This window comes from Mastomys coucha, unplaced genomic scaffold, assembly GCF_008632895.1.
Source record: "Mastomys coucha isolate ucsf_1 unplaced genomic scaffold, UCSF_Mcou_1 pScaffold22, whole genome shotgun sequence".
Taxonomy (NCBI): Eukaryota; Metazoa; Chordata; class Mammalia; order Rodentia; family Muridae; genus Mastomys; species Mastomys coucha.
The window spans coordinates 84,679,210-84,704,856 of NW_022196905.1; the positions used below are offsets into that span (position 1 = coordinate 84,679,210).

At 44.6% G+C, this 25,647-nt stretch overlaps 1 protein-coding gene across 1 annotated transcript in view; it reads right to left on the reverse strand.

Moving 5' to 3' along the window:
- The window catches only part of Scarb2 (scavenger receptor class B member 2), a 57,647-nt gene that overhangs the window by 4,809 nt on the left and 27,191 nt on the right, over window positions 1–25,647 (reverse strand). The window contains exons 3-11 of the mRNA XM_031391021.1: window positions 17,298–17,445; window positions 15,322–15,510; window positions 14,634–14,725; window positions 9,832–9,951; window positions 8,743–8,912; window positions 6,272–6,390; window positions 4,507–4,580; window positions 3,217–3,268; window positions 653–811 (exon numbers count right to left, since the gene is read on the reverse strand). Of these exons, the coding sequence (XP_031246881.1) occupies window positions 653–811; window positions 3,217–3,268; window positions 4,507–4,580; window positions 6,272–6,390; window positions 8,743–8,912; window positions 9,832–9,951; window positions 14,634–14,725; window positions 15,322–15,510; window positions 17,298–17,445 (1,123 nt within the window). The remainder of the gene's footprint in view (window positions 1–652; window positions 812–3,216; window positions 3,269–4,506; window positions 4,581–6,271; window positions 6,391–8,742; window positions 8,913–9,831; window positions 9,952–14,633; window positions 14,726–15,321; window positions 15,511–17,297; window positions 17,446–25,647) is intronic.

Here is a 25,647-nt window from a genome sequence, read left to right on the forward strand (position 1 = left end):
GAACAAACACGGTATGCACTCTCTGATAAGTGGTTATTAGCCCAGAAGTTTGGAATACAGGAAGAATATACCAAGGATTCTTAACAAGCATCCTCTGGCCCCTTTGCTCTACAACATTGGAATTGTTTTTATTACATATAATAACCAAACTTCTTGAGAAACACTGAGCCAAGTCTTCTATGCTTTCTACATCATCTGATCCTCTCCAGAAACTCACAAGGGAGATTCTGTTATCACTCCTTTTACAGATGATGAAATTGAGGCCATTTCAAGGGTCACATAGATGTTTAATGGTGGAACTGGGATTTGAACTGAGGCAGTCCAGCACCGAAGCTTAGGGGATTAAAGGTTTTATATTCTTGTTTCATACTATTGTTTTCAAAGATGTGAAGTTACATCCCATGGGATGTACCCAAACCCACCAAGAGACCCTCAAACACCAAACGGCACCATACTGTCACCCACCCTGCCTTTCTCAACGCATATCAGCTCTGGCTACTACTTTGTCTGCAACCGAAAAAAATCAGCGTTCCCCTCCCCTACAGCCCCAAATCTATCCAAAGGAGCCAGATGGAAGCCATTCAATAGATTATTGAGGAATCCCTCAGGTAGACATATCAACAAGAGATCAATTCCTCCACCCAGCACTTACCTCATCCATAGACCCCTGTCCTCGACACGCCAGCCACGTGAAAACCAAGCCAAAGAACACACCCAGTGCCATGATGATGTAGGGTATGTTGGTGACAACCAAAGTCGTGTTGATCACAGACTTTAGTTGTCTTGCAGTTTCTTTGTCAATGAGAACACTCTGGAAGGAGGGGAAATAGTATTATCTTGAGGACTAGGTATTGTGCGTGTGTATGTGTGTGTGTGTGTGTGTGTGTGTGTGTGTGTGTGTGTTCATTTCAAACAAACCAGATATACTGAGAATTTACCTAGAATAACCAAAGAGGGTATTTACTCAATCTATTTTCTCTTGAAGACAAGTATAACTCAACATAACCTGTCCTTTAAGTTACTTCTGTCACATTAACACAAAAATAAGTGGTGAGGTAGCCTTTGCCTGGCATCAGATGGGTCACTCCAAATTCATCTCAGCATTTCATCATTCTAGAAGTGTCTCTGGCTACCTCAAGCCTGGTAGAAGAGCTTTTGTTGTTATCCCTAGAACTCCATTTATTGTCCTTGAAGCCAGCATAACGGTTTACCTGTCAGTAACTGTAAGTTCCTTGAAAGCGAGACAGCTTAGCCACCTCCACACCAGGGAGGGCACTCAGTATACAGTAGGTGCTTAATTAATACTGGCTGAGTAAATGAATGGATAAAACACTACAAAAACAGTATCGACACAGTTTCTCTCCTGAGTCCACAGGATGGTCACTGGTTGTACTGACTGGTTTTGAGATCAACTTGACACAAGCTGGAGCTATCACAGAGAAAGAAGCCTCCATTGAGGAAATGCCTCTATGAGACCTAACTGTAAGGCATTTTCTCAATTAGTGATCAAAGGGGGGGAGGGCCCATTGTGGGTGATGCCATCCCTGGGCTGGTAGTCCTGGGTTCTATAAGAAAGCAAGCTGAGCAAGCCAGGGAGAAGCAAGCCAGTAAGGAACATCCCTCCATGGCCTCTGCATCAGCTCCTGCCTCCATATTCCTGCCCTGTGTGAGTTCCAGTCCTGACTTCCTTTGGTGATGAACTGCAATGTGGAAGTGTAAGCTGAATAAACCCTTTCCTCCCCAACTTGCTTCTTGGTCATAATGTTTTGTGCAGGAATACAAACCCTGACTAAGACACTGGTATCAACAGAAATTGCTCATCTCAGTTGTGGAGCTAACAAAGATTGGAGAGAATTTCTAATCAAGGAAACACTCTAGAATAGCATCTTACTATAAGAACAGAGGTTTCCTCACTTAGTGTAATGAGTAGGCATCAAAAGAGCACACATCTGTAGGAGGGAGGAACAGTCCTGCTTGGTTTGCACTGACTGGATTGGGGGTGGGAGGGTGTCAGGCTCTGTGGAAGATTTTCCAGTACCTGTCCCAGGCCCGTCAGAGTCAGGGCTTCCTCCTGGTAGTCGTCACCAGTGTCACTCCAGGCCTAGTGCTTTCCTTTTCTTCTTTTTCTTTTCTTTTCATTCTTCTCTCCCTCTATTTCTTCTTAAGACAGGATCTCATTAGGTAGCCCTGGTTGGCCTTAAACTCAGAGATCCACCTGCCACTGCCTCTCTAGTACTACGGTTAAAGGCATGTGTCACTATTCCTGACCTTGATAGGTCATTTAAAAGCATTCTATTTATCTGTTTGTTTGTCGTTATTGTTTGGTGGAGGTGGTGGTGGTGGGTGCATGTGTCATGGAAGTAAGACGACTTTGAGGGTTTATCCTCCCCATCCACTCTGTGGGTTCTGGAGACCAGGCTCAAGTTCTCCAGCATTGGCAGCAAGCGCCTTTATCTGCTGAGACATCTCCTTTGCCCCTGACATGTGACTTTCACAGACAGTGTGCTAAGCTGTCTGGGCTTCTGCAGAGACAAAGGCTTCATGGGACAGCTTGGCAGTGCTTCTCCTTCAGAGTTCAACTCCTTTCCCATAAGCAGCCCCTCAGAAGGGAGTTTTAGTTCAGCTGGTGTTCTTGAGAAGGAAAATGTCCAAATCAACTCCCAGGTACAGGCCCTCTCCACAAGTATGAAAGAGAGGTTTTCTGAGGGCAGCTTATATTTTAGAACATCATCTTTGAGGCTGGAGAGATGGCTCAGCAGTTAAGAGCATCACTGCTCTTACAGAGCATTGAGTTCAGAGAAGCCACATAGGGAAGCTCACAAACCACCGTAACTCAGTGCCCTCTTCTGGACTCTGTGGGCAGTGGCATTTACACTCACACATGCACATGCAAGCACATGTAATTAAAAATCTTTACTTTAGAAAAGCCACTTTTGCCAGGAGGTGGTGGCGCATGCCTTTAATCTCAGCACTTGGGAGGCAGAGGCAGGCGGATTTCTGAGTTTGAGGCCAGCCTGGTCTACAGAGTGAGTTCCAGGACAGCCAGGGCTACACAGAGAAACCCTGTCTCGAAAACAAAACAAAACAAAACAAAAACGAAAAGCCACTTTTTCTCCCTCAAACGGCACATCACTGCAGCAGCAGACATCACAATGGAAGCACGCCAAGCTTAGACAGTTAAAACATACAGCGGTGTCCTCCTCTTTCAGGACTTACCTCATTGAGATACATCACTGGGAAAACCATAGTCCTGATGTCTCCCGTTTCACTACAAAGACAAAGGATGGCATTATTTCACGGACATCCTCATGAGAACAGCTCTCACCTGGAGAGACAACTTCAAAGATTAGATTACACTTAATTCACTCAGTTACTGGGAACTGGCCACAGACTTGGAATTATCTTCGCAGACACAGAAATCAGGAATCAAGACTGCCACACCGTCGCCCAGCAATGCGAACCTGCACATCTATGTGGTATTTCAACAAAGCCTAAGCTACAGATGCAGACCCATCCAAGGGGCGCTGCTAAGAGCAGACTAAACAAATGCCACTCGGGAAGTTTCTAGGCCACCATACCCTCTCTGCAACAAGAGCCCGCTTGACCCCTGTTTGACCTCTCTGTGATCAGTGTTTTAGGGGCTTTATTTTATTCAGTTCTTAGAACAGTCAGATGCTATAGTTCTCATTATGTACAGGGTAGAAAGAGGGGAAACCTACTAATAGAAACTAGGCAATATGCCCAAGATCCCAGGGACTGGGCCGTGAAACCAGGATTGTAATTAAATCTGGAGAGTTCAGTGGGGAAATGCATCAAGATTTATAGATAGATAGGTGGATGAATGGATGAATGGACAGACCAGAAGGATGGACACAGAGATAGACACATATGGTTTTATATCCTGTCCTTCATTAAATATTTGATAGGTATTTTCTCAGATCGAAGGAAAATCCCACTGACAAATGTGGGCAGGAAGTTATACTTGGGGGTTCATTTTTTTTTTTTTTTTTGGTGAAGAGGGGAGGGAAATTCTTATTAAGGAGTTGCTTATGGTTGAAATGCGGAAGAGAAAGGCTGGATCCTAGGACCTACTGCTTGTGCCCAGATGAGAACTTGTGGTGGCTGAGCCTAAGCAGAAGCAGAGGGAGTACGAAGAAAAGAGATGGAGACCAGTGTCAAGGGGTGGAGGACATTGCTAGGTGACTGGATAAAAGCCATTGCAGGTCCACACAGCCTCAGTGACTGTGTGAGTCCTAGCAAGTCACTTAAGTTTCCTGTCTTGGTTCTCTCGAGTATTAAAAGGACAATGTAAAGCTGTGAGCTGACACAAAGTGCCAAGAGCAACACCCGATGCATGGGTAACACCTTACAAAGGCCAAGGCTGAGGCACCGTGAACATTGAGACCATATCCCATTGGGGACAGACAAGTCCCCCTGATACCAGGCCTACCCGAGAGTCACAAGGCAAACCCAGCCTCCGCCTCGATAGAAAAAGGTGACACTTACACAAAGTCGTCCAGTTTCCTAACGTAAGTGTTGATCTGGAATCTCTTGGCCCCTCTTAAAATAATTCCAGTCAACTGCAAACAGAAAGAGAGAGAAAAAAAATTAGGATCTATGCAGCCACATTTTCAACAGAGTGTAACTGTGTGGTTCTGACTCACAAGAACCCACTGTCATGTTTGTCAGGCAGAGTGTATGTACAAGCGGGAAACTGGCCTCCACAGCAGGACTACAAGTATTGATTGTGGTGGGGCCTGGGGCTTTGTAGGGATGGGAATCCCTGGGAATCTGCTAATTCCGCATGTTGATTCTGATTGGCAGATCATGGTGGAACACAGAAACAAGGCACTTCTTTTGTTTGTTTGTTTGTTTTGTTTTGTTTTGTTTTTTCGAGACAGGGTTTCTCTGTAGCCCTGGATGTCCTGGAACTCACTCTGTAGACCAGGATGGCCTCGAATTCAGAAATCCGCCTGCCTCTGCCTCCCAAGTGCTGGGATTAAGGCATGCACCACTACCAGCCGGCAAGGCATTTCTATTAAGTTTCCAGGATATTGCCACTTGGTAGAGCAAAGCCTTGAGGCACTCCATCAGAAGCCACAAATTCCATGTTAGATATGACATCTGGGCAGTTTTCCAGAGCTAAGAATAGTCTCTGCCAGAGAGTGACTTCCAAGTCCAGGACACCCCACCCCCATACCAGAATACAGAAGGCATGAGGCAGCAGGTATATATGTGCCCTGCAGGTATGGGATTTTACCCATCCCATGGGGACAAGCCCTGACAAAAGGCTAACAGAGAAGGAACATAGTCACACCCGAGGGCTGGGGCTGCAGCCTAGCTGCTGTAGTGCTTGTCTAGCATGTATAAAACATGCTGTAGCCCAGGCTGGCCTTGAACTTGTGACCCTTCTGCCTCAACCTCCTGGGTAGCTGGGACCACAGGTCTGTGCTGCTAGGCTCAAGTGAGATCTTTGAGCTTTCTGTTTTAGCTTCTACATGCGAGTGTCTACAAGAGAGACTCTCTCATTGAAGGAATCCCTAGAGATTCCTTATATTGAAGGGATCCCCTATCACCTTAACATTCTTTTTTGTGAACTCAAGAGCAAAGTATATACATATCTGATACCATTTACATGAATAATATATAAGAAGCTTGCCAAAGTACCTTTATATAGGTTTGCCAAAAGCGAATGAAGCTAATATTTATGCTTAGATCTGCATATTCCAAGCAGAGAATACACAATCAATCTGTAATTCTGAAGGCGAAATCCAACCCTGTCCCACAGCAGGCTGGCTGGCTATGTGGGTAGAGCCTCAGCTGGTTTCATGACTGAATCTGTATTCGTGTTGAGTTCATTTTGTTTTGTTATGCTAGACTGAACCTAGGGCCTCATGCAAGTGAGGTAAGCATTCTACCACTGAGCCATATCCCAAACCCCATGTTTTGCCTTTGCTTTCTTTCTATTTTTTTTAAAGCAGGTTTGCTGGTTTCTGCAGATTTGACCCACAGAGTTCAGACATCCCATAATAGGCTACAGACCACAATGTGTGTACTGATCCCCTTCTACCTACTTGAATAGCCACAAGGGAGTGCTCCAGGTACCTTGGCAAGCTTCTTATATATTATTCATGTAAGTGGTATCAGATATGTATACACTTCGCTCTTGAGTTCACAAGGGAGGTATGTCCGTCAAGAATACTTTGGACTAAGGTGAACCTGCATGTACACAGTGAGACGCGTTCTTTTTTACAGAGGAGTGTGTACTCACAGGATTAATGTCCACAAATGACTCATGTTCTTCCTTGTTTGGGCGCATGCCTTTTATGGCAGAGACGAACTTCTCGTCGGCTTGGTAAAAGTGTGGGAAAGACATGATAATGGGTGCACCTGCAGTGATGGACACAGAAGCAAATGGTGCTGGATTAAGTCTAAGAAGAATATATAGGTCACAACAGAAAAAGAAAAGCCATGGCCAAGTAAGCGCGGCCGAGCTCACTACCTCTCTAAGTCTGGTTCAGCATTTACACCACGTTTCCCATCACCTGCTGTACTGCACCCCTTCTACCAACACCGCAGCCATATCTATACTTATATAGCTACTGAACCTACAAGCAGACTTTTTAATCTATGTATCTATGTTAAATAATATCCCAGGACACTATAAGACTAAAAACCTTATCCTCATTTTGCATTTGAAGAAGCTGAGGTCCCCAAACACCATGAGAATTCCCCAGGAACTCATAGTTCTCAGGCTTCGGAGATGAAGTCCCACTTTAGCGAGGTTTCACTTCAGAGTACTACTTGAATGACAGTTCTCTCTCATGGAATGACATTATTACTGTTGTTGCTTTGTTTCAGGTTTTGCTATTTGTTTGAGACATGGGGGTCTTATTCTGCAGCTCAGGCTGGCCTGGAAGATACTCATTGCATAGACCAAGCTGGCCCAGAACTCCTAGAATTCCTCCTGCTTCTGCTTTTCAAGGACTAGGATTGTAGGCTTACATTCTCGTGCCTCGTGCATATAGTTAGTATCTTAAAAACCTGATGGAAGGCTTGCGGGCTGCTGTGAAATGGACAGAGGGATGTACTGCTGTCACAGGCTTATCCCAAAGACGATTTTAATGCCAATCAGACAGGAGAACCAAGAAACTGCACCACTTTGGTTTTGAGAAAGGAGCACTGTCATTCAGGAGAGAGGGTTGCCGTGCAGCTCTCCAAAGGAACCTTAAAGAGGGTCAGGGGTGGGAATCCCAGCACTGTGTGAGGCTAAGGCAAAAGGATCACTGTGAGTTTAAGGGATATCCTGGGTTTCATTGTGAATGAGTTTGAGGCCAGCCTCAAAGTACATAGTGAAAGCATCTCAAAACCACCACCACCACACCACACACTTTAAAGAGGAATTCTACTCTAAGTAAGGATCTAGCACAAATATTAGAAATCCTAGGGTCAGCCTGGTCTACATAGTGAGTTACAAGATAGCCAGAGCTACATAGTAAGACCATGTCTCAAAAGGAACAAAACAAAAGGGTATTAGCAAGGAAATAACTCAGTGAAGTTTCATAAAAACACATTCCTTCTCTTTGCTCTGCTTCCATGGTGATAAGACAGTATACTAAACTATACACATCATCCCAGGACCCGGGAAGCTAAGACTCCAGGGATGGGAAGTTTGATGCCAGCCTGGGCCACTCAACAAGACCCTTCCTCAAAGCAAATGAGACCAAGAGCAAAATCAGAAGTGAAAGAGGGCACTGCACACTGTTAGGCAAGGTCGCTGCGAGCAATTCTGCTGTGACAGCTGACTGTTGAAACTCACCTTCAGGATGAAAGAGACACCTTTTGTCAGCTGCAGCATTGATGGTTCTCTTTCATTTGTGGAAAGGAACAGAGAGCAGAGGCACCAGGGAGCTGAGAGAGAGAGCAAGGTGCTCAGAGGGTAAGCACCCAGGCCTGAAGCCCCGGGGGTAGCTCTCAGGAGCCCACATAAAGATGGGAGGAGAGACCTGAAGCCATTGAAGGCCATCTCATTGCCACACGTGGGCCATGGCGTGCATGCTCACCCATTATACACCAAATTTGTATTTGAACAACAAATTCAAATACAAAACAAAAACAAACAAACAAAAAATGGCTGGAGAGATGACTCAGTGGTTAAGAACACTAACTGCTCTTCCAGAGATCTTCAGTTCAATCCCCAGTAACCACATGGTGGCTCACAGCCATCTGTAATGAGATCCAATGCACTCTTCCGGTGTGCCTGATACACATTAGTGTGTACTCATATATATTAAATAAAGAAATAATTAAAAACGCACACACACACACACACATACACACACACACACACACACACACACACACACACACACCGGGAAACGCATGGTAAGAGTCTAAGACTAAATCTGATTCAAAATCAAAATCAAAAATCTGATTCAAAATCATTGAAAATCTCAGTCAAGGCATGTGCTACCAAAACTAGAAATTTTTTAATTGTTTGCTATATATGTAACAAAACAGCAGCAGCATCATTTGACAAGGGGATAGCTATGTAGCCCAGGCTGGCCTTGAACCTTCTATCTTCCTGCTGCTGCCATCTGGGTGTTGGGATTGCAGGCATATGCCAAAACAGTATTCCTGAAAGGTGGAATTGCGCTATATATTAGGTTGGTGACAAATTTGGTTTCGAGCCTCAGACCTGTCGGCATTCTAGACATCTGTAACCTCCCTAGAAGTTCTTACCATTCTTACAGACGCTGACGTTCAACACTCCTGAGTCCATGCAGTTTCCCTCGGGTATACAAAAGCCAGCATTTTCAGAGGTATTGGCTAGTATTTCTGCAGGCACCTTATACCGAAAAGCAGGCAGGCCTTCTACCTTCTCAAAGCCACTGAAAGTGATATACACTGATCTGAGAGGAGGGAAGGATACAAAGTCAGTGTAGGAACATGGCTTAGCTGGAAGCATGCTTGCCCAGCACCTGAGAAGGCCTGGGTTTAGATCCCAGCCCTGTATGAGCAGGGTGCGGCAGCTCACATCTGTAACTGTAGCACTAGGGAGGTATAGGGAGGAGAATGGGAAGTTCAAGGTCATCCTCAGCTGCATTAGGCAGCCCGAGACACCTGAGGTCCCTGTCTCACATATATGTTCATATTCACATATGTATATACACATATATATGTGTGTGTAATATATATGTATATGTATACATGCAAAATGGAGGGAGGAATGAAGGAGAGGAGGGGAAGGAGAGGGGACAGGAAGGGATGGGGGGGAAGGAAAGCAGAGAAAAGAGAGAGAAAGAGGGGAAGGTAAGTGAGGTAGACTGGTTAAATAACTTGCCCAAGGCCATACAGTTACAAGAAGAGTTAAGATCCAAATCAAGGGCTGGTGAGATGGCTCAGCGGTTAAGAGCACTGACTGCTCTTCTGAAGGTCCTAAGTTCAAATCCCAGCAACCACATGGTGGCTCACAACTACCCATAATGAGATCTGACAACCTCTTCTGGTGTGTCTGAAGACAGCTACAGTGTACTTTGGGCTGGAGTGAGCAGAGTCAATTCCTAACAACCAAATGAAGGCTCACAACTATCTGTACAGCTACAGTGTGTACTCATATACATAAAATAAATAAATTAATTAAAAAAAAAAAAGATCCAAATCAACAGGGCTACCTTTTGGCGTCTGTGCCATGAGCCATTACACAGCATCATCTCTCAGTGTAATGAGAGCACCTGTACCAGGAGGTATAAATGCCCATGCATTGTGAGTGCCTCTGCTTATATTCCTCACCCTGTCTCGCGGTCCAAGAGCTACGTTCAAAGTTGGTACCTGCAGAAGTCAGACGGGAAGAGGTACAGGACCTCGTCCTTGTTTATCAATGGGTGAAAAGAATCTCCATCTGTCCCGTTAATCATATTGCACGTATCTGTGGTCCACCAGTCCAGTGACCTGTAGTACAGGAAAGACAGATGATCCAGATGGACTTTAGGATCCCTAACATAGTCAGTCAGGGGCTGCCTACAGCAGTACGCCACCCATACATAGGCAGAGAAGAGGTAGGAGCTACAACAGAGAAAGAACAAGTAGGCTCCAAACCAAAACCCCTTTTGGTAACAGCCACAAATTCCTGTTCCCTCCTCCAGAAGAGTGCAACCTGCACAGGTGTTTAGAAATAGTGGTTTCAGGGCCAGCAAGACGGCACAGCAGCTAGGCAAAACTCACAGCCCGAGTTCAGTCTCTGGAACCTATGCAAAGGCGCAGGAGAACAGCCAAGGCCACAGCATTGTCCTTTGACCTCTCCACGCACGGGGTGGCACACTTGCCTCTACATCCTACATCCTATGCAAATGCAGCAGCAACACCATCAGAGATAGAGATACTGATTTACTCAAAGCAGTGACCCAAGTAGACGTTAATGGTGCCCTTGCTCACAGCTAGGCTGGGGACAGAGGGGCTGTGGATTAGATATTCCTTAATATTCGTGGAAGATCATTAACTGTTCTCTGAATAGTTCTCCCTTCCAAAACTAGCAGGCTTTCAGGAGGACAACAGGAGACGTTAATATTGTGTTGCTGTCGCTGAAAGGGCAGCTGAGAGAGCATGCCTTATCAATGGTACATGTAAGTAGACTAGACAGTTATGATCCCTCCAGGTCTTTGTATTAGAATCCTGCCTGTCAGGTGGTCAGGTCATGAAGGGGTGCTCTGACATAAGACTAGTGACCTTAGAGGAGACCCTAGGGACAGGCATAGCCCTTCCACCACGTGTGTGAAGTTAAAGCAAGAAGGCGGCCTCTGTAGGGAACCACACCCCTCCCAGCATTAGAGCTGCTGGGGTCTCGGACTGCTTAGCACGCAGAACTGTGAAGAATGCATTTCTGCCTTTTATAAGTCATGCGACTTGTGATAACTTGTTAAAACACGTGGAACAACAGACGAAAACAGTACAAATGCCAAAGGAAGGAGAGGGCAAAGGATAAATAGAAATTCTCCTAATTTCAGGTATGGATAGTACTCAGTGCCTGCACTGAGGGATGGTACTCACTGCCTGCACTGAGGGTGTTACCAGGTGAAAACAGGAAACCAAGGCTGATAAAACATGAAAGGAAAACACTCAGACAGTCCACACCACATTCAAAACACAAATGAGCATCTGCCTAGACAAAACGCTGGTAAGTGTACAGAGGTAAGCGGAGCTGAAATGATGTTCTTCTGCATGCTGCAGCCCAGGAGGAAGAACCGGACTTCAGTTCCTAAGTGAGGCTAGAGAATGCTCCACATGGCTTGGATCAGAGTCCAAAGGAGCAGAGATTCCCTGCTCATCCAAAGAGGCCACAGAAAGCAGCTTCTACCTGCGGTGTGTATCTTGGTGTTGTCCAAAGCTGGTGACTCAGAAATAGCTTCACAGAGGAACCTGAGCCAAGCGGTGTGTGGATTTCCCCTGATGGCACGGTGGGAAGACCACTTTGGGCTCAGGTTCTGAACTATGTGGAGGCTGAATGGTACATTGAGAGGGATGAGGGTTGAGACAGACAGGCAGACAGACAGATAGACTGACTGACCACACACACACACACACACACACACACACACACACACACACACACGACTAGCTTCCCAATGGAAACAACTGTGAAAATAATTTTTTAATTGAAACCTATAGTAAAATACAGAAAATAAAGTCATCAAGGAAATTAATTCACTTTAGAAGAAACTAGAATAATAGAATAGGCCAGGGAGATGGAGGCTAGGCCAGGGAGATGGAGGCTAGACCAGGGAGATGGAGGCTAGACCAGGGAGATGGAGGCCAGGCCAGAGAGACGGAGGCCAGGCCAGGGAGATGGAGGCCAGGCCAGGGAGATGAAGGCCAGGCCAGAGAGATGGCTCAGAGGTTAGAAACACTTGCTGCTTTTGTAAAGGATCTGGGTTAGGGTCCCAGCATCCACATGTTGGCTCACAACTGTCTGTACTTCCAATTCCAGAGGATCTAATGTCTCATGTTCTCATGGGCATCAGAATCATGTGTACACAGGCACACATGCAAAGACAAGATAGTCACACATACAAAATAAAACAAATAAATCCTTTTTTACATAGAAAGTAATAGAACCTGATAATGAAGCTTAGTGTACAGACCTTGGTTGACATGCATAAGGTTCTGAGTTTGATCTCTACTACTGTTTTAAAAAAACAAAGACAAAAGTGGAGGTAGGTAGTATGGTATTAAAAGAAAGAAAAAGATAGCTGGGCAGTGGTGGCACATGCCTTTAATCCCAGTACTTGGGAGGCAGAGGCAGGCAGATTTCTGAGTTCGAGGACAGACTGATCTACAGAGTGTGTTCCAGGACAGCCAGAGCTAAACAGAGAAACCCTGTCCCAAACAAAACAAAACAAAACAAAACAAAAAGAAAAAGAACTTGGATGAAAAAAATGTTTTGTAGTGGCTGGAGAGAAGGCTCAGTGGGTAAGAGCACCAACTACTCTTCTAGAGGTCCTGAATTCAATTCCCAGTAACCACATGGTGGCTCACAAACATCTGTAATAGGATCCAATGCCCTCTTCTGGTGTATCTGAACAACAGTGTACTAATATACATAAAATAAATTTAAAAAACTGAAAATGAAGAAAATCTCACCCTCGAAAAAAATGTTTTGGAAAAAAAAAATCAACGGGAATAAAATTGCAGACTTCATAGCTGAAGAGAAACTTATGAATTAGAAGATAGTTGTAGGGAATTTGCATAAATACAAGGTCAGAAAGTGAAAAATTAATCAAGACACAAGCTAGACAGGAAGGCTCCAATAAATGTTTAGAGGAACTCAGGGAATTAGGAGGCAGGGAGATGAGACAGAGGCAGACAAGCATATAGATGAGCTTAGCAACCTGGACTGGGCGTGACCACACCCAGTGCTTCTCCATACAGTGCACCAAGCGACCTGTGGGCAGCTAAGAGCCCTCCCGGCATCAAGCTGCACTATCTCACACCAATGAGCTGGGCATGCATACCATTATAATCAGATTCATTCTGGATGGGACATAAGAGGAAAAGAAGTCATATAGCAACCTGTCAATTAAGATTAAAAAACCACACACACACACACACACACACACACACACACACACACTCACTATGATCCTTAGCAATCACACTTCTCTTGAACACCGAAAGAGAAAGCCCCAGGCAACCATCCGAGCTTTTGAGGGCCCTCATGCAGATGGCCTGCTAGGTTTCTCAAGAACATCAACTCATCCTGCTGATCTGCACTACTGTTTTGCTTTGAAGAGACTCTCTGTGCTATCTTGCAAATCTCTGTGTGTTTATTTCAAAGCTTTGAAGAAGATACCAAGAACCTGGAATCACTCGGCCTACACCCCAACCACCTGCAGCCAGACTCAGGTAAATGCCAGTAAAGTAAATAGGTAGTTGCTGAAAGTTTCCCCATATCTCAGACTGGAAGCCGTAGATTAGAAGTGTGCCCCGTAGCCAAACAGAATCATGACCTAAATCCAAATCTGGATGCAGCAGATCAAAGGAAAGGCAAATGCTCAAGGTCAAAGGACAGTTGCCCGTGCTGGCTCACAACTGCAATTCCAGTCTCTGGGACGAGGCAGAGAAAGCCAGAGCTCCAGGCCAGACTGGGATCCAAAGTGAGAGCTTGACTCATCCCAAAAGTAAACTGAAGGGGCAGAGAGAGGGGGAGGAGTAGGGGGAGGGGGAGAGGGAGAGAGAAAGGAAGGAAAAATCCATGGTAGCAATTTCTATGGTAACCCCAGCACTCAGGAGGCAGAGGGAGGTGGATCTCTACGATCTGTACAGCGAGTTCCAGGACAGCCTGGGCTACATAGTGAGACCTTGTCTCAAAAGTAAATCAAGGTGCAAGGATGTGAATGTGAAGAAACAGGTAAAATTATTGTCCTATCTGGAAGGAAAAAGCATGAACCATAAAAATCTGAGCCTAGAAAATAATCTAAAAATAAGTTCAAACATGTTAAATAATATATCACACATTTATCCATAATGTAATTATGAATATAAAAGACTAAGCGATCTTATTATTATTAAAAGGCTAGAAGTGTTCATGTATAAAAACAAAAATTAGGTAATAAAAGTTTTTTATTTGAAATATTATAATACTGAACACAAATGAATTTCATCTTTAGGAAGAATAACATGAACAAGCCACACCCATGAAGTGAAAAGAGAGGTGGGCCCTCCCTCCCTCCCACCAAACAAATACTGGTTTGACAGTGTTTGAACTGCAGCTGCCACACATCATTCTATAACTACCAAGGAAAACCAATGAAGCTACTTCATGGCTTCTAATTCATGCCTGGCCATGTTAAGCATACAAATCTTTGATACTTATTCTCAAGGGTTTTTTTTTTTTACCCTCATCTTGATTGATAAAGTAGTAATTTTAAGAATACTAACATTTTTTTTTTTTACAAAAGACAAATGCCAACTTATTTTTCATTGCTGGGATCAAATCCAGAGTTTTGTGTATGGAAGGCAGGTGCTCTGCCAATTAAGCAACAGCCCCAGTATTAAATTAGGAGGATAAAAAAAAAAGTATATTTTGTTTTGAATGAAAACTTGAAACACCTTATGCTAGAAACTCTTTCTGGACTTACGTTTTTCCATTCCACTCAACAATTTTTGTAAAGTTAAGGTAATTGTCCTCTCCAGTCAGAAAAACATACTCCCCGTCATTAGTTCCATTTCTCTGGAAAGAAGTGAGAGCATCACCATTTTAAAAATGATCAAATATAAGCATTACAATACCAAAATGCATCTGAAATGCTGGGATACTTTAAATTAACCTTCCCGAGGACATTCTAGGGACCATGCCCTCAAGATGCTGGCTCACAATGAAACAATGTTGGTGAGACTCAACTTTCAGGACCCATTCTCTCACAGAAGTAATATTTAAAACTTGTTTATAATTGTGTCCAAACAACCTCTAAGTTTTGTAAACCCTTAAGGCTTGCCCTCTGCCAGACAGGAAGTGAAATGATGTCATGCACTGAGTGCAAGACCTTGGACAGGCAGGCACAGGCCGGATATGAGCAGACGGCCTCACCCTTCCTCAGTGCTTCACTCCTGAGGTTAGTTTTATCTGTCCCCAACTATTCATTTTACGAGTTTCTTTCCCTCCCCCTTCCAAAGCCACTGTCTTATTTTTTTCACAGACTTTGCAAATATTTAGAACTCCAGGCAATTTAGGTCTTCGCCTGAAAGAAAGCTAGACTTAAGATGCCCTTTGTATTGTGTACCCTCTTTCCCTGTGTGCTGGAGACAGGTTCTAGGAAGAAAACTTACCTCATAGAACAGGCCAAAATTAGGGGAGATGTCAGGTTTGAAAATGTGGATGAGGGACAAGATCTCATCTCTGTAGCCCCAGAGCAGTTCATGTACAGTGTGAGTCACGAACAGCTTCTGCTGATAGGCTTTCAGCATGGCCTCGATGATCTCCCGGAGGAGGGGCAGCTGGGCCAGGTCCACAACAGTCTGTAGAGCAGAGGCAGGTTAGCCAGTGTGCCCCAAAAAACACCCACTTGGCTCTCTTTCTGTCCCTTTACAGAACGGACCGAAAACTGAGGTGTAAATGTTTGTGGAGACCAAACAGAAAATCCAACCAGACCTTCCTGTGTTTGTGTGGAGTAAGTGTTCAGCTAGTGCTCTTTCTCATATTACTCTGTGTCTGTCTGTCTGTCTGTCTGTTTCTCTGTTTGTCCAGATTTTGTGGCCTTGCATATAATAGACAAATACTTTACCACTGATCTCTATCCTAAACTCTGGGACCCTTTTTGTAAATTTTGAGACAGGGTCTCACTAAGTTGCCCATGCTAACCTTGAACTCACTCTGGAGCCCAATCTGGACTTTTTGATCTTCCAGTTTTTGCCACAGAAAGAAGCTGGGACCACAGGCTTGGACCACCAGGGCAAGCTCATATTACATCTTATTGTAGATGTGAATTTAAACTTCCCTTTAGGAGGCTCTGAATGATGCCAATGTTGCAGAGATTTTTTAAAAATATTTATTTATTTATTTATTTTTTATGAATATGAGCTGTCTTCAGATATACCAGAAGAGGGCATCAGATCCCATTATGGATGGTTGTGAGCCAGGAAGAGCAGTCAATTGTATTAACCACTGTGCCATCTTTCCAGCCCAGCAGAGATCTTATAAACGCATAGGGACCTTTGGCCACAAGGTGGCTCCATTTCCCCTTGAGCAAAGTGTCGCTTGAGCCTTTAGCAGCAAGGGGAGGCAAGATTCAGATTCACGTCCAGAAGGTCCTGGGTCCTCCATCAGTGTTAAGCCACAGTCACTTTAGAGTGAAAGCTTCAGAGGAGGTTGGTGCAGGTGATAAAGTTCCCTGGAGGGCTAGGGATTCAGCTCAGTGGGTAAAGCATTCTAACTAATGCAGGAAGCTCTGAATTTGATCCCTAGCACCACATTAAACATCAAACAAAGGTGGTAGGCTAGCCTGGGCTACAAGAGATCCAGTTTCAAGAAAGAATGCCGATGGATCTCAGTATGGCATAGGTACAACACAAGTGTTATAAGGTGAAATTGTCATTATAATTTGAGACCAAGAAAAACACAGTAGATTCTAATCAAAGATCTGAAAGAGGAGGGAAGTGGCAATGAGTCTTAAAGTTTTTTTTAACTTAAAATAAAAATCTAAGAAGTAACATGCAAATTCTAGTAGGTATCTAAGACAATTTCAAACAAATCTGTTTGAAATTCCCAGGTACCAAAAAAAGTCATTCCTTATTTGCATAAATGTTAATCCTGAACACAAAGGAAAAAATCCCAGAGACCTAGTCTTTGAATAATGACCTTATTTTACAGACTTCAGAAAAAAGCCTCTATCTATATATTTAGTAAAAGTACATACATGTGAAAGGCTGGCCACTTACTGCTGCTGGAGCATGTCTGTAATTCAAGCATTAAGCAGATGAAGAAGAATCAATGCCAAGATGGAGGCCAGGAGGGACACACACACACACTCACACACACACACACACACACACACACACACACACACACACACAAATCAAAGTCTCTGGGCATACGTATACTTTGTGTTTGTTTTCTGATGATGCTGGAATTAAATTTCAGAGACTCATGCTAAGCAAGATGAATTCCTCCTCCCCATAATATCTATATTTTATCATAAAATAGCTCTTAAATTATTTAGCTCTTATTTTATTATCATAAAATAATAGCTCTTAAATCTATCAGGCTTGCCATCTTCCTTCCACAAAGCCCTGATAATGATACTTACCAACAGAGGAATATTTATTGTTCTAATCAAGTCAACGGTAGGGTCTCCAACAGATTGGTTTCGTTCAAAGACATATGCCTTATTGGTGACAGCAGATATAGTTGTTCCATTTTCTCCAAACTGGATGTTCGCCTTGTTCCGGAGCTCCCTAAACAAACAAACTAAGTTATTTGAAAATAGATGCCAGTTTAACAAACAAGGCCATTCCCTCCACTCAGTACTAAAGTTACATTTTTTCAATGTAACATTCTTAATACTGATTATTTACATAGGCTACTTGTTAGCATTCTGTATAAACTCCATCCCCACAGATACCTGGCAGCAGCTAGGTGTGCTCCTCCCCATGGTTACCTGGCAACAGCCAGGTAGGCCTGACCCTATAAAAGGGGCTGCTTGTCCCCTTCTCTCTCTCTTACTCCGGCTTCTCTCCTTGTCTCTTGCCCCTTGCTCCCCCTCTCTCCCCATTCCCTTCCCCCCTCTCTCCCCATTCCCTTCCCCCCTCTCTCTACGTGGTCAAGGCCAGTCCCTACTTCTCTACTCTCTCCTTCTGTCTGCCTTTCTCTGCCTCTGCTACCCTCTTAACTCCCTTCCCCATGCCCCGAATAAACTCTATTTTATACTATACCGGCATGTGTCTGGTCCCTCAGGGGGAAGGGATGCCCCATGGGCCTGCTGAGGCACCCCCTTCCGCCACCTCTCGACAGAACATATTCTTATAGCTCTTTCTCTTTTTATGATCACAACACTACTGATACTCAGCCACAAAAAAAAACTACAGCTTAGAGCCATGGTGCTGAAAGGGGGTGAGACCTAGGCAAACATCAAAATCTACAGTTTCCACTTAGTCTTCTTCCAGAGTCAGGAAGACACAATAGTCAAACAGACAGACAGACAAATGAGCCGTCTCCTCAATTACAGCTTGGTCCTGAAAGGTTTTCAATTTAGCTCACAGGTCTGATTTGGTTTCAGTTTGTATACTGGTGCCTCTGACTTCAACTGTAATTCAGTTATGAATTTATTTTAAAAACCACAGCTAGATATATTGGCACATGTCTGTAATCCCAGCACTGGAGAGGTTGAGGCAGGAGGATCACTGACAAGTTTGAGAGCAGCCTGGTCTACATAGTAGCAAGACTGACTCCAAAAGTTTAAAAAAAAAGGTTGAGGCCCAACACTCAATTGGGGGTTAGGGTGGGAGAGAAAGAGAGAGGTGCAGGGATGAAGAAATGAATTAGGGCCAACACAGTAAGTTGGAGCTCACGCCTGTTTCTGTACATAGTTCAGCTTAGTTCAATTCAGTTCCCCAAAATGAGAAATCTCTTAGAAAGAGCTTGGTGGATAGTATAATAGGTAACAATTGTTGACACTGACAATTATTTCTAAGTAGCTAGTTGAGAAGGGTTTTTTTGTTTTTGTTTTTGTTTTTGTTTTTTTGTTTTTGTTTTTTTTGAGACAGGGTTACTCTGTGTAGCCCTGGCTGTCCTGGAGCTCATTTTGTAGACCACGCTGGCTCGAACTCAGAAATCCGCCTGCCTCTGCACGCTGGGATTAAAGGCGTGCGCCACCACTGCCTGGCGAGAAGGTTTTTTTCAATGCTCCCGACACAAAGAAATGATAAGTATCTGAGGCTGAAGGATATTTATCACCCGTTCACTCGGAACTAATCTTGAAACATCTGCAACCTAACTTATCATTAAACATCTGCAACCTATAAATCACTGTGTCAATTAAGAAACACGTCTCTCAAAGTGCTTGGGCTGGGTAGGTGTGACTGCTCATGCCTAGGATCCCAGCGCTTGGGAGACTGAGAGAAGTAGAAAGCTGGGAGCTGGTGGTGAGTTCCAGGCCACAGTGGGAGACTTTCTGTCTAAAAGGAAGTAGGCAGGGCTTGGTAGATAGGCCTAGAAGGACTCATTGAAGGTATGAAATGCAAGGTGTATCAAAACACTCAGTCAGCAAGATAAAATAGTATTTTAATGCAATGATTTTTTCTAAATTTGGTGGAGCTTTTCGTTTTGTTTTGTTTGAGATAGGATTTGACTCTGCACCCCACTCTGGCTCCCAAATGGGGGCAATGGTCCTGCCTCTGCCTCCCAAGTGCTAAGATTTCAGCCATGGACCATTACATCTATCTAGAAAATCTTTCATTAGATATGTAGTTAACAAAATGTTCTCTAAGAGTCTGTAGACGCGTACAGTTAGGAGGCCCCAGGCAGCTGGGCCACAGCCACTTCCCCCATAGGCCCTTTTGACCTGGGGAATCTGGTTTTTTGTTTTTGTTTTTGTTTTATTTTGTTTGGTTTTGGCCAGCTGCCCATCTGTGGGGTTTGTTAACTGTCCTTGCTTTAGGCACTCAGTTATAAACCTCTGAGCGAAATTCTTTAGACTGCGAAGACATTCCCATGCAGCCTCCGGTAAGAAGCTAACAAGCCAAGGGCAGAAGCCTGAATACTCTGTCTTAACTCCTCTTTGCTTCTCTCTAGTTTGGGGTTGGTTTGGTCTTTTTTTTTAAACAGGGTCCTGCTAGGTAGTTCTGGCTGGCCTAGAACTCACTATACAGACAAGACTGTCCTCAAACTTGCAGTGACTCTCCTGCCTCTGCCTTCTGAGAACTCAGATTACAGCTGTGAGCCCCCTGTGTCTCATACTTTCTAGATTTAAAATAAGAATAGAAAAGAAAATAATCAACAAAGGCACATGTGACAAACAGGCACACCAGAGAACAGAGAAGCCTTTGAATGTTCTATAGCGCTGAGCACTGAGCTATACACAGTACCCATGAAGATCTGACCTGTGCACAGTTTCCTCTGGGTCAGACCTCCTAAAAGGTGACTAACAATGTCAGTGGGGTGTAACCAATGAATGCCTGTAGTACAGGCCAGATTTAAATAATTATGAGAAAGAAAACAACCGAATGTCTTCTACGGTGTACCAGGTACAGGTGGCTGTGGTCAAACATATTCACAGTTTGAACTTCAGAGGTTTTCAGTGACTTGTGTTGTTTTGATTTCCAGCCCCTTTCTTCTGGTGGCAGCCTGGTTTCCTTTCCTCTCTGTCCTGGGTGCTGGGGGCCTGAGTGTAGCAGTTCCTATGACTTCTCAATCTGGACCCCCTTGAGGTCCAGCATCTTCCTGGTGCAGCTCACGGGATCTGATGGAAGTACAGTCCTTCGACTTAGATCTTTAGCTTATATTTTGGGTTTGTTTGGTTTTCTGCTTTGAGCAAGGGCTCACTATATAGGCCAGCTGTCCTTGAACCAGCAATCTTAGCCTCCTAAGTACTGGGATTCCAGATTTGCCTCACTGGCCTGGGCTTGAATCTTTAAACCTGCCCTGCCTCCTAAGCTGTTCCTTTTGTCTCTGTTAAACTACTTCACAGCCTTCAAACAGGCTTGCCCGATTCCCACTAGCACGGGTACTTTCCCTTGCCTGAGATCAAACATCCCTCCTCTAGAAATTATACACCCTAGTCATTGTGGATGAGAAAACAATTTGGGGACCAGACAGGTTTAAAGCCTGGGTCACCTGACCTCAGAGTCACAGAAGTTAATTCAGAGTGATTATTAGAAGGGAAAAGAGAGGAAGTTTCCGAGCCACACACTTGCTCAACCAAAGCTAGCCCCTTCACTGAATGTCCCCACATTGAGATTGAGGACAGACCTTCTGAGGGACCTGTGATAATGGTTATTGAGTACCCACAGTGATCAATGTCCCACTGAGGAAGCAGAACAGGTGGCCCAGGTGGGCACCAATTTGAAAGCAGAGGAAGCTGGTCTAGGGAGCAGCACCTGTTGCCTGTCACTCAGATAGGTCCAGGGGCCAATGTGGTCAAGTTTCCTAATGTCCAAATCGGGGTCTTTACTGAGCATATTTTGCTGATTTGTTTTCTTACCCCGAGTCTTAGTTCATGAACCTAAAGGCTTGATCACTCCCAAGCCTAGGGCCTATTTCATGTATGCTTACATATATAATACTGACTGACGAGATGATTTTAAGAAGTTGCTTACGATGTGGAAATCTAAGGGTAAATTGAGGACAGAGATGCCAATCAATTTAGGCCTGTAACCTGACTTGGTTTCTTAATAAAGTTTAATAGTCAAAGCCAAGGTCCCCCCCCCCCCCCCCCCCCGCCATAGTATCCCCGTGGGATGCTGACTCCCTCAGACTACTCACACCTAACCTCGTGACTTCCCTCGGCTACTTGGAGTCCTCCACTGGTCCTAAGTCATCACTGACTCCTGGCCTTTACAGAGTACTGTACATGGGGGAAAACCCCAGTAAGACACGGCTTCCTATTCTGCTGAGGGAGAGAAGGAGAGGAGACAAAGAGAGCTTTCCTCTCAAAACAGCGTGATCAGTCAAAACAAAACAAAAAACAAAAAACAAAAAAACATTCCCCCCGCCCCCTCTGGCAATGCTCAGACAGACAAGGAGAGGGATTCTGATGCCAATACCAGTAAACCTGGTTAGCAGCCCACATGGCCATGCACACACACATGAATGCATGCCAGCTACCAACTGATCAACAACAGCCAACTAGACACAGTGAAGTTGCTGGGAAACAAGAGACAGACAGCAAGAAGTGATCAGATTACTGTCAGTCACATCATAGAACATCTAAGAACTATCTAGAAACACAGACAACCACTTAAAACAGAAACAAAAGCCATCTTGGGCCTACACAAGGAATCAAGGAACTGTATTTCCAACTGCATAGCAAAATTGCCCTGTTCTTCAATAAACAATAATAATAACCTGAGGCTATAGTTTAGTGTTTATTAAACACTATGGTGGATCTAAGCATTAAAAAAAAGAAAAAGAAAGGAGAAAGAAATAAAGAGGAAGAGTGAGACAGACAGATAAACAGACAGAAACAAGAGAGACAGAGAGAGAGGGAGGGAAGGGAGAGAGAGCGAGCCAGGAGTGGGAGCCACATTTGTAGTCCTTGTTCTGGGGATGCTGAGGCCAGAAGATTTCAAGTTTGAAGACATCCTTGGTTATTTTGTGAGACTTGTCTCAGAAAGAAAGGGGATGGTGGGAGGGTGGGAAGGGACGGATGGGGAAAAGAAAGAGAGCTGGATGGAAATCCTGGTGTGGTGGCTTTACATGGAATCGCAGCACCAGGAAGGCTGAAACAGGAGGATTACTTGAACCTAAGAATCCAGAAGTTTCAGAACAGCTTGGGCCACACAGCTTACATATACCAAAGCTCTACTTTAAGAACATCAGAAACAAAGCAAAGTAAGAAGGAAACGAAAGAAAGAAGCCTGGCCTGGTGACTTCCCCCTGCAGTCTCCGGCTTTGGGAGGCTGAAGTAAGATTGCTGTAACTTTGAGGTCAGTCTAGAACATAGTGGTTCCAGGTCAGACTGGCTGCAGGGCAAGACTCTCTCTAAAGCAAACAAAAGAAAGAAATGTTTGAGTTATACTTTGTGAATCCCATAGGAAGAAGGAACACATGGAATAAAAAGGAACAGTTTTGATTTACTGGAGAAATCAACAGCTGTACTCCCAGCTCTTTTGCTATGCTGGATAAATTGGTTCATACAATGTGTTAGGTGATGGGGACACCTCTCAGTGCTGTAAGAGTACTTTCCCAGCATGCACTGAGCTCAATCTTCAACACCAAAAGGAAAGCAAGCAAGCAACACCCTCACCTTTAGTCATTATGTTCATCTCAAACGGGGTTAGTCATATGGGTTCACCCATAGCTCTCTATTGAAAATCGCCAATCACGGTGGTGGCTGGTTATCAGTGACCCAGCTCACTAGTTAGAGGTGTAGGGTGAGATCTGACTCGGGCTTTTTCCTCACTCCTGTCTACACTAATACTTAGCTGTGGGACTAAAAAGTCACTTATGTTTTCTTCAGTTTTATCTTTTTTAAGATATGGCCCTACAATGTTGCCTTGGCTAGCCTGAGACTCACTCTGCCAAACACTCAGCCATCCCTCTGCCTCAGCCTCTCTAGGGAGGACTGCAGTGTGAGCCTGCTCCCCATGGCTTCTGTCTGTTTCTTCATTTGTAAAGTGGTGACTACCATGTGCCTATCTCACAATGTGCTGGTGAGAAATACAGCAGAGAGTGTAAACCTCAGCTGAAGCACCCAGCACGCACGCCACTCAGTCTCGACCGTGCCCCCGTGCCAGGATCTGGAGATGGGGGATGCTATGTCCTGCCTCCTGTCTTCAGAGAATCCACACCAAGGCACAAGAGACTGCCATTTAAATACCAGGCGGGATACCATGAACAGTTCTAAGGGAAACACGTAAGTGCACACACCTCTTGAGCCAGCCCATCTTGCTTTCTGTAGATGGATGCCCAGTGGTAAGATGCATGAATCCTACAGTAGCTCTATTTTTAGTTTTTCTAAAGGAACTTCCATATGTTTTCCATAATGCCACTAATTTACATTCCTCAAAACAGCAGGAATGTGGGAGTGAGGTTTTTTGTTTTTTGTTTTTTTTGTTTTTGCTAAAATATGGTAGAAGAGGGGCTGCAAAGATGGCTCAGTGGTGTATCTAGTTTGGCTCCCACATCCATGACACGTGACTCACAACTACCTGTGTTTCTGACACTAGGGGATTTAATGCCCTCTTCCAGCCTCTGCCTTCACTCACATAGACACACATGCACAAGTCAAAATAAATCTTAAAAGTAAGAAAAACTAGGAGGGCTGGGGAGACAGCTCAGTCAGGAAAGTGCTTGTCTTGTAAGCATGAAGACTTAGTTCAACTCCTGAACCCACACAGACAGGCAGGTAGGTCACGGTGGCACACATTTGTAACCCCGGGCCTGGAACACTCTGGGATCACTGGCTAGGAAGCCTTGCCTAATTAGTGGGTTCTATGTAAGCTAAGTGAGAGAGCTGCTCTCAAAAAGAACAAACCCCACTTAAGATTTAGCATGCACATTTTTTTTTTTTAATTTCTGACAAAGCAGTCATACATGGAAAGAAGCAATTTGAAGGAAAAATCTAAGGAACACAAAACCAAGGCTTATTAGGAAGATATTGTACATTTAACAAATACTTAACGAAAGTATGAAGATCAACTGAACAGGCCATAGACAAATTAGTTTTGATTCCTGACATAGTGAGTAATAGAAAAAAAAATTTGATAAAAATAGTAAGCCTGCCAAAGGCTGTGAGAGCCACAGGCTATCACAAATCTATAGAAGTCTCAATCCAAGGAGTCACTGAACAGAAGTTTCCTGGGGCAAGTTGGTTCTGGCCACTCAACCTCAGACGCAGCACTCAACTGGTCAGACTGGTTCTTCATACATGGACCTGCCTTGTCTCCCGGGAACATCTAAAGGCTGTATGCAACATTGCTGGCTCTTGAGGTAATGAACCTACTACAAACTAAACTGTCAGGTGAGCCAGGCCTTGCAGCTCCAAAGCCTTCCTTCCTCTACTCACACTGAACAATGGCAGTGTCGCCACGTCTTCCCTCACTGTGCCCCAGGCCCCTGGCACTCCTTGGCTAAGAGTCAGCTGACCTGCCTGGGAGTATACCAGTTCATGCCTTAATCCTAGCACTTGGAAGACAGAAGCAGACAGATCTGTGTGTGTTAGAGCCAGCCTGGTGTACAGAAGCAGACAGATCTGTGTGTGTTACAGCCAGCCTTGTCTACACAATAAGCAGACAGATCACTGTGTTAGAGCCAGTCTGGTCTACAGAAGCAGACAGATCTCTGTGTGTTAGAGCCAGCCTGGTCTACAGAAGCAGACAGATCTCTGTGTTAGAGCCAGCCTGGTCTACAGAAGCAGACAGATCTCTGGTTTTAGAGCTAGCCTGGTCTATACAATAAGCAGACAGATCTCTGTGTTAGAGCCAGCCTGGTCTACTCTGTGTGTTAGAGCTAGCCTGGTCTACAGAAGCAGACAGATCTCTGTGTTAGAGCCAGCCTGGTCTACACAATAAGCAGACAGATCTCTGTGTTAGAGCCAGCCTGGTCTACATAATAAGCAGACAGATCTCTGTGTTAGAGCCAGCCTGGTCTACACAATAAGCAGACCAGTAGGAGCTCACTGAACTGCCAAACGCTGCTACAGGTGCTACGGTGTGTTCAGGGTCAGCCCCCAAAATAGCACAATCAAGGCCACAAGTGGCATCGGATCCACTTGAAGACTGCAGAAAGCAAGTACAGGCAAACAGGCTCCACCAAGAAGTTTGATGGCTCCCTGCAAAGCTGTTTATCTACAAACCCAGATCTCAGGGCGCCCAGCCAACCTACATTTGTGGCGTCTTCATAACAGCCATCCAGTCACAGGGCCTGGTCCTTCTCCAATCTATCCTTGGCTTTCCCTGCCTGAGTCCTGACATTTCAGCTGAGTTACTCATTAATCAGTT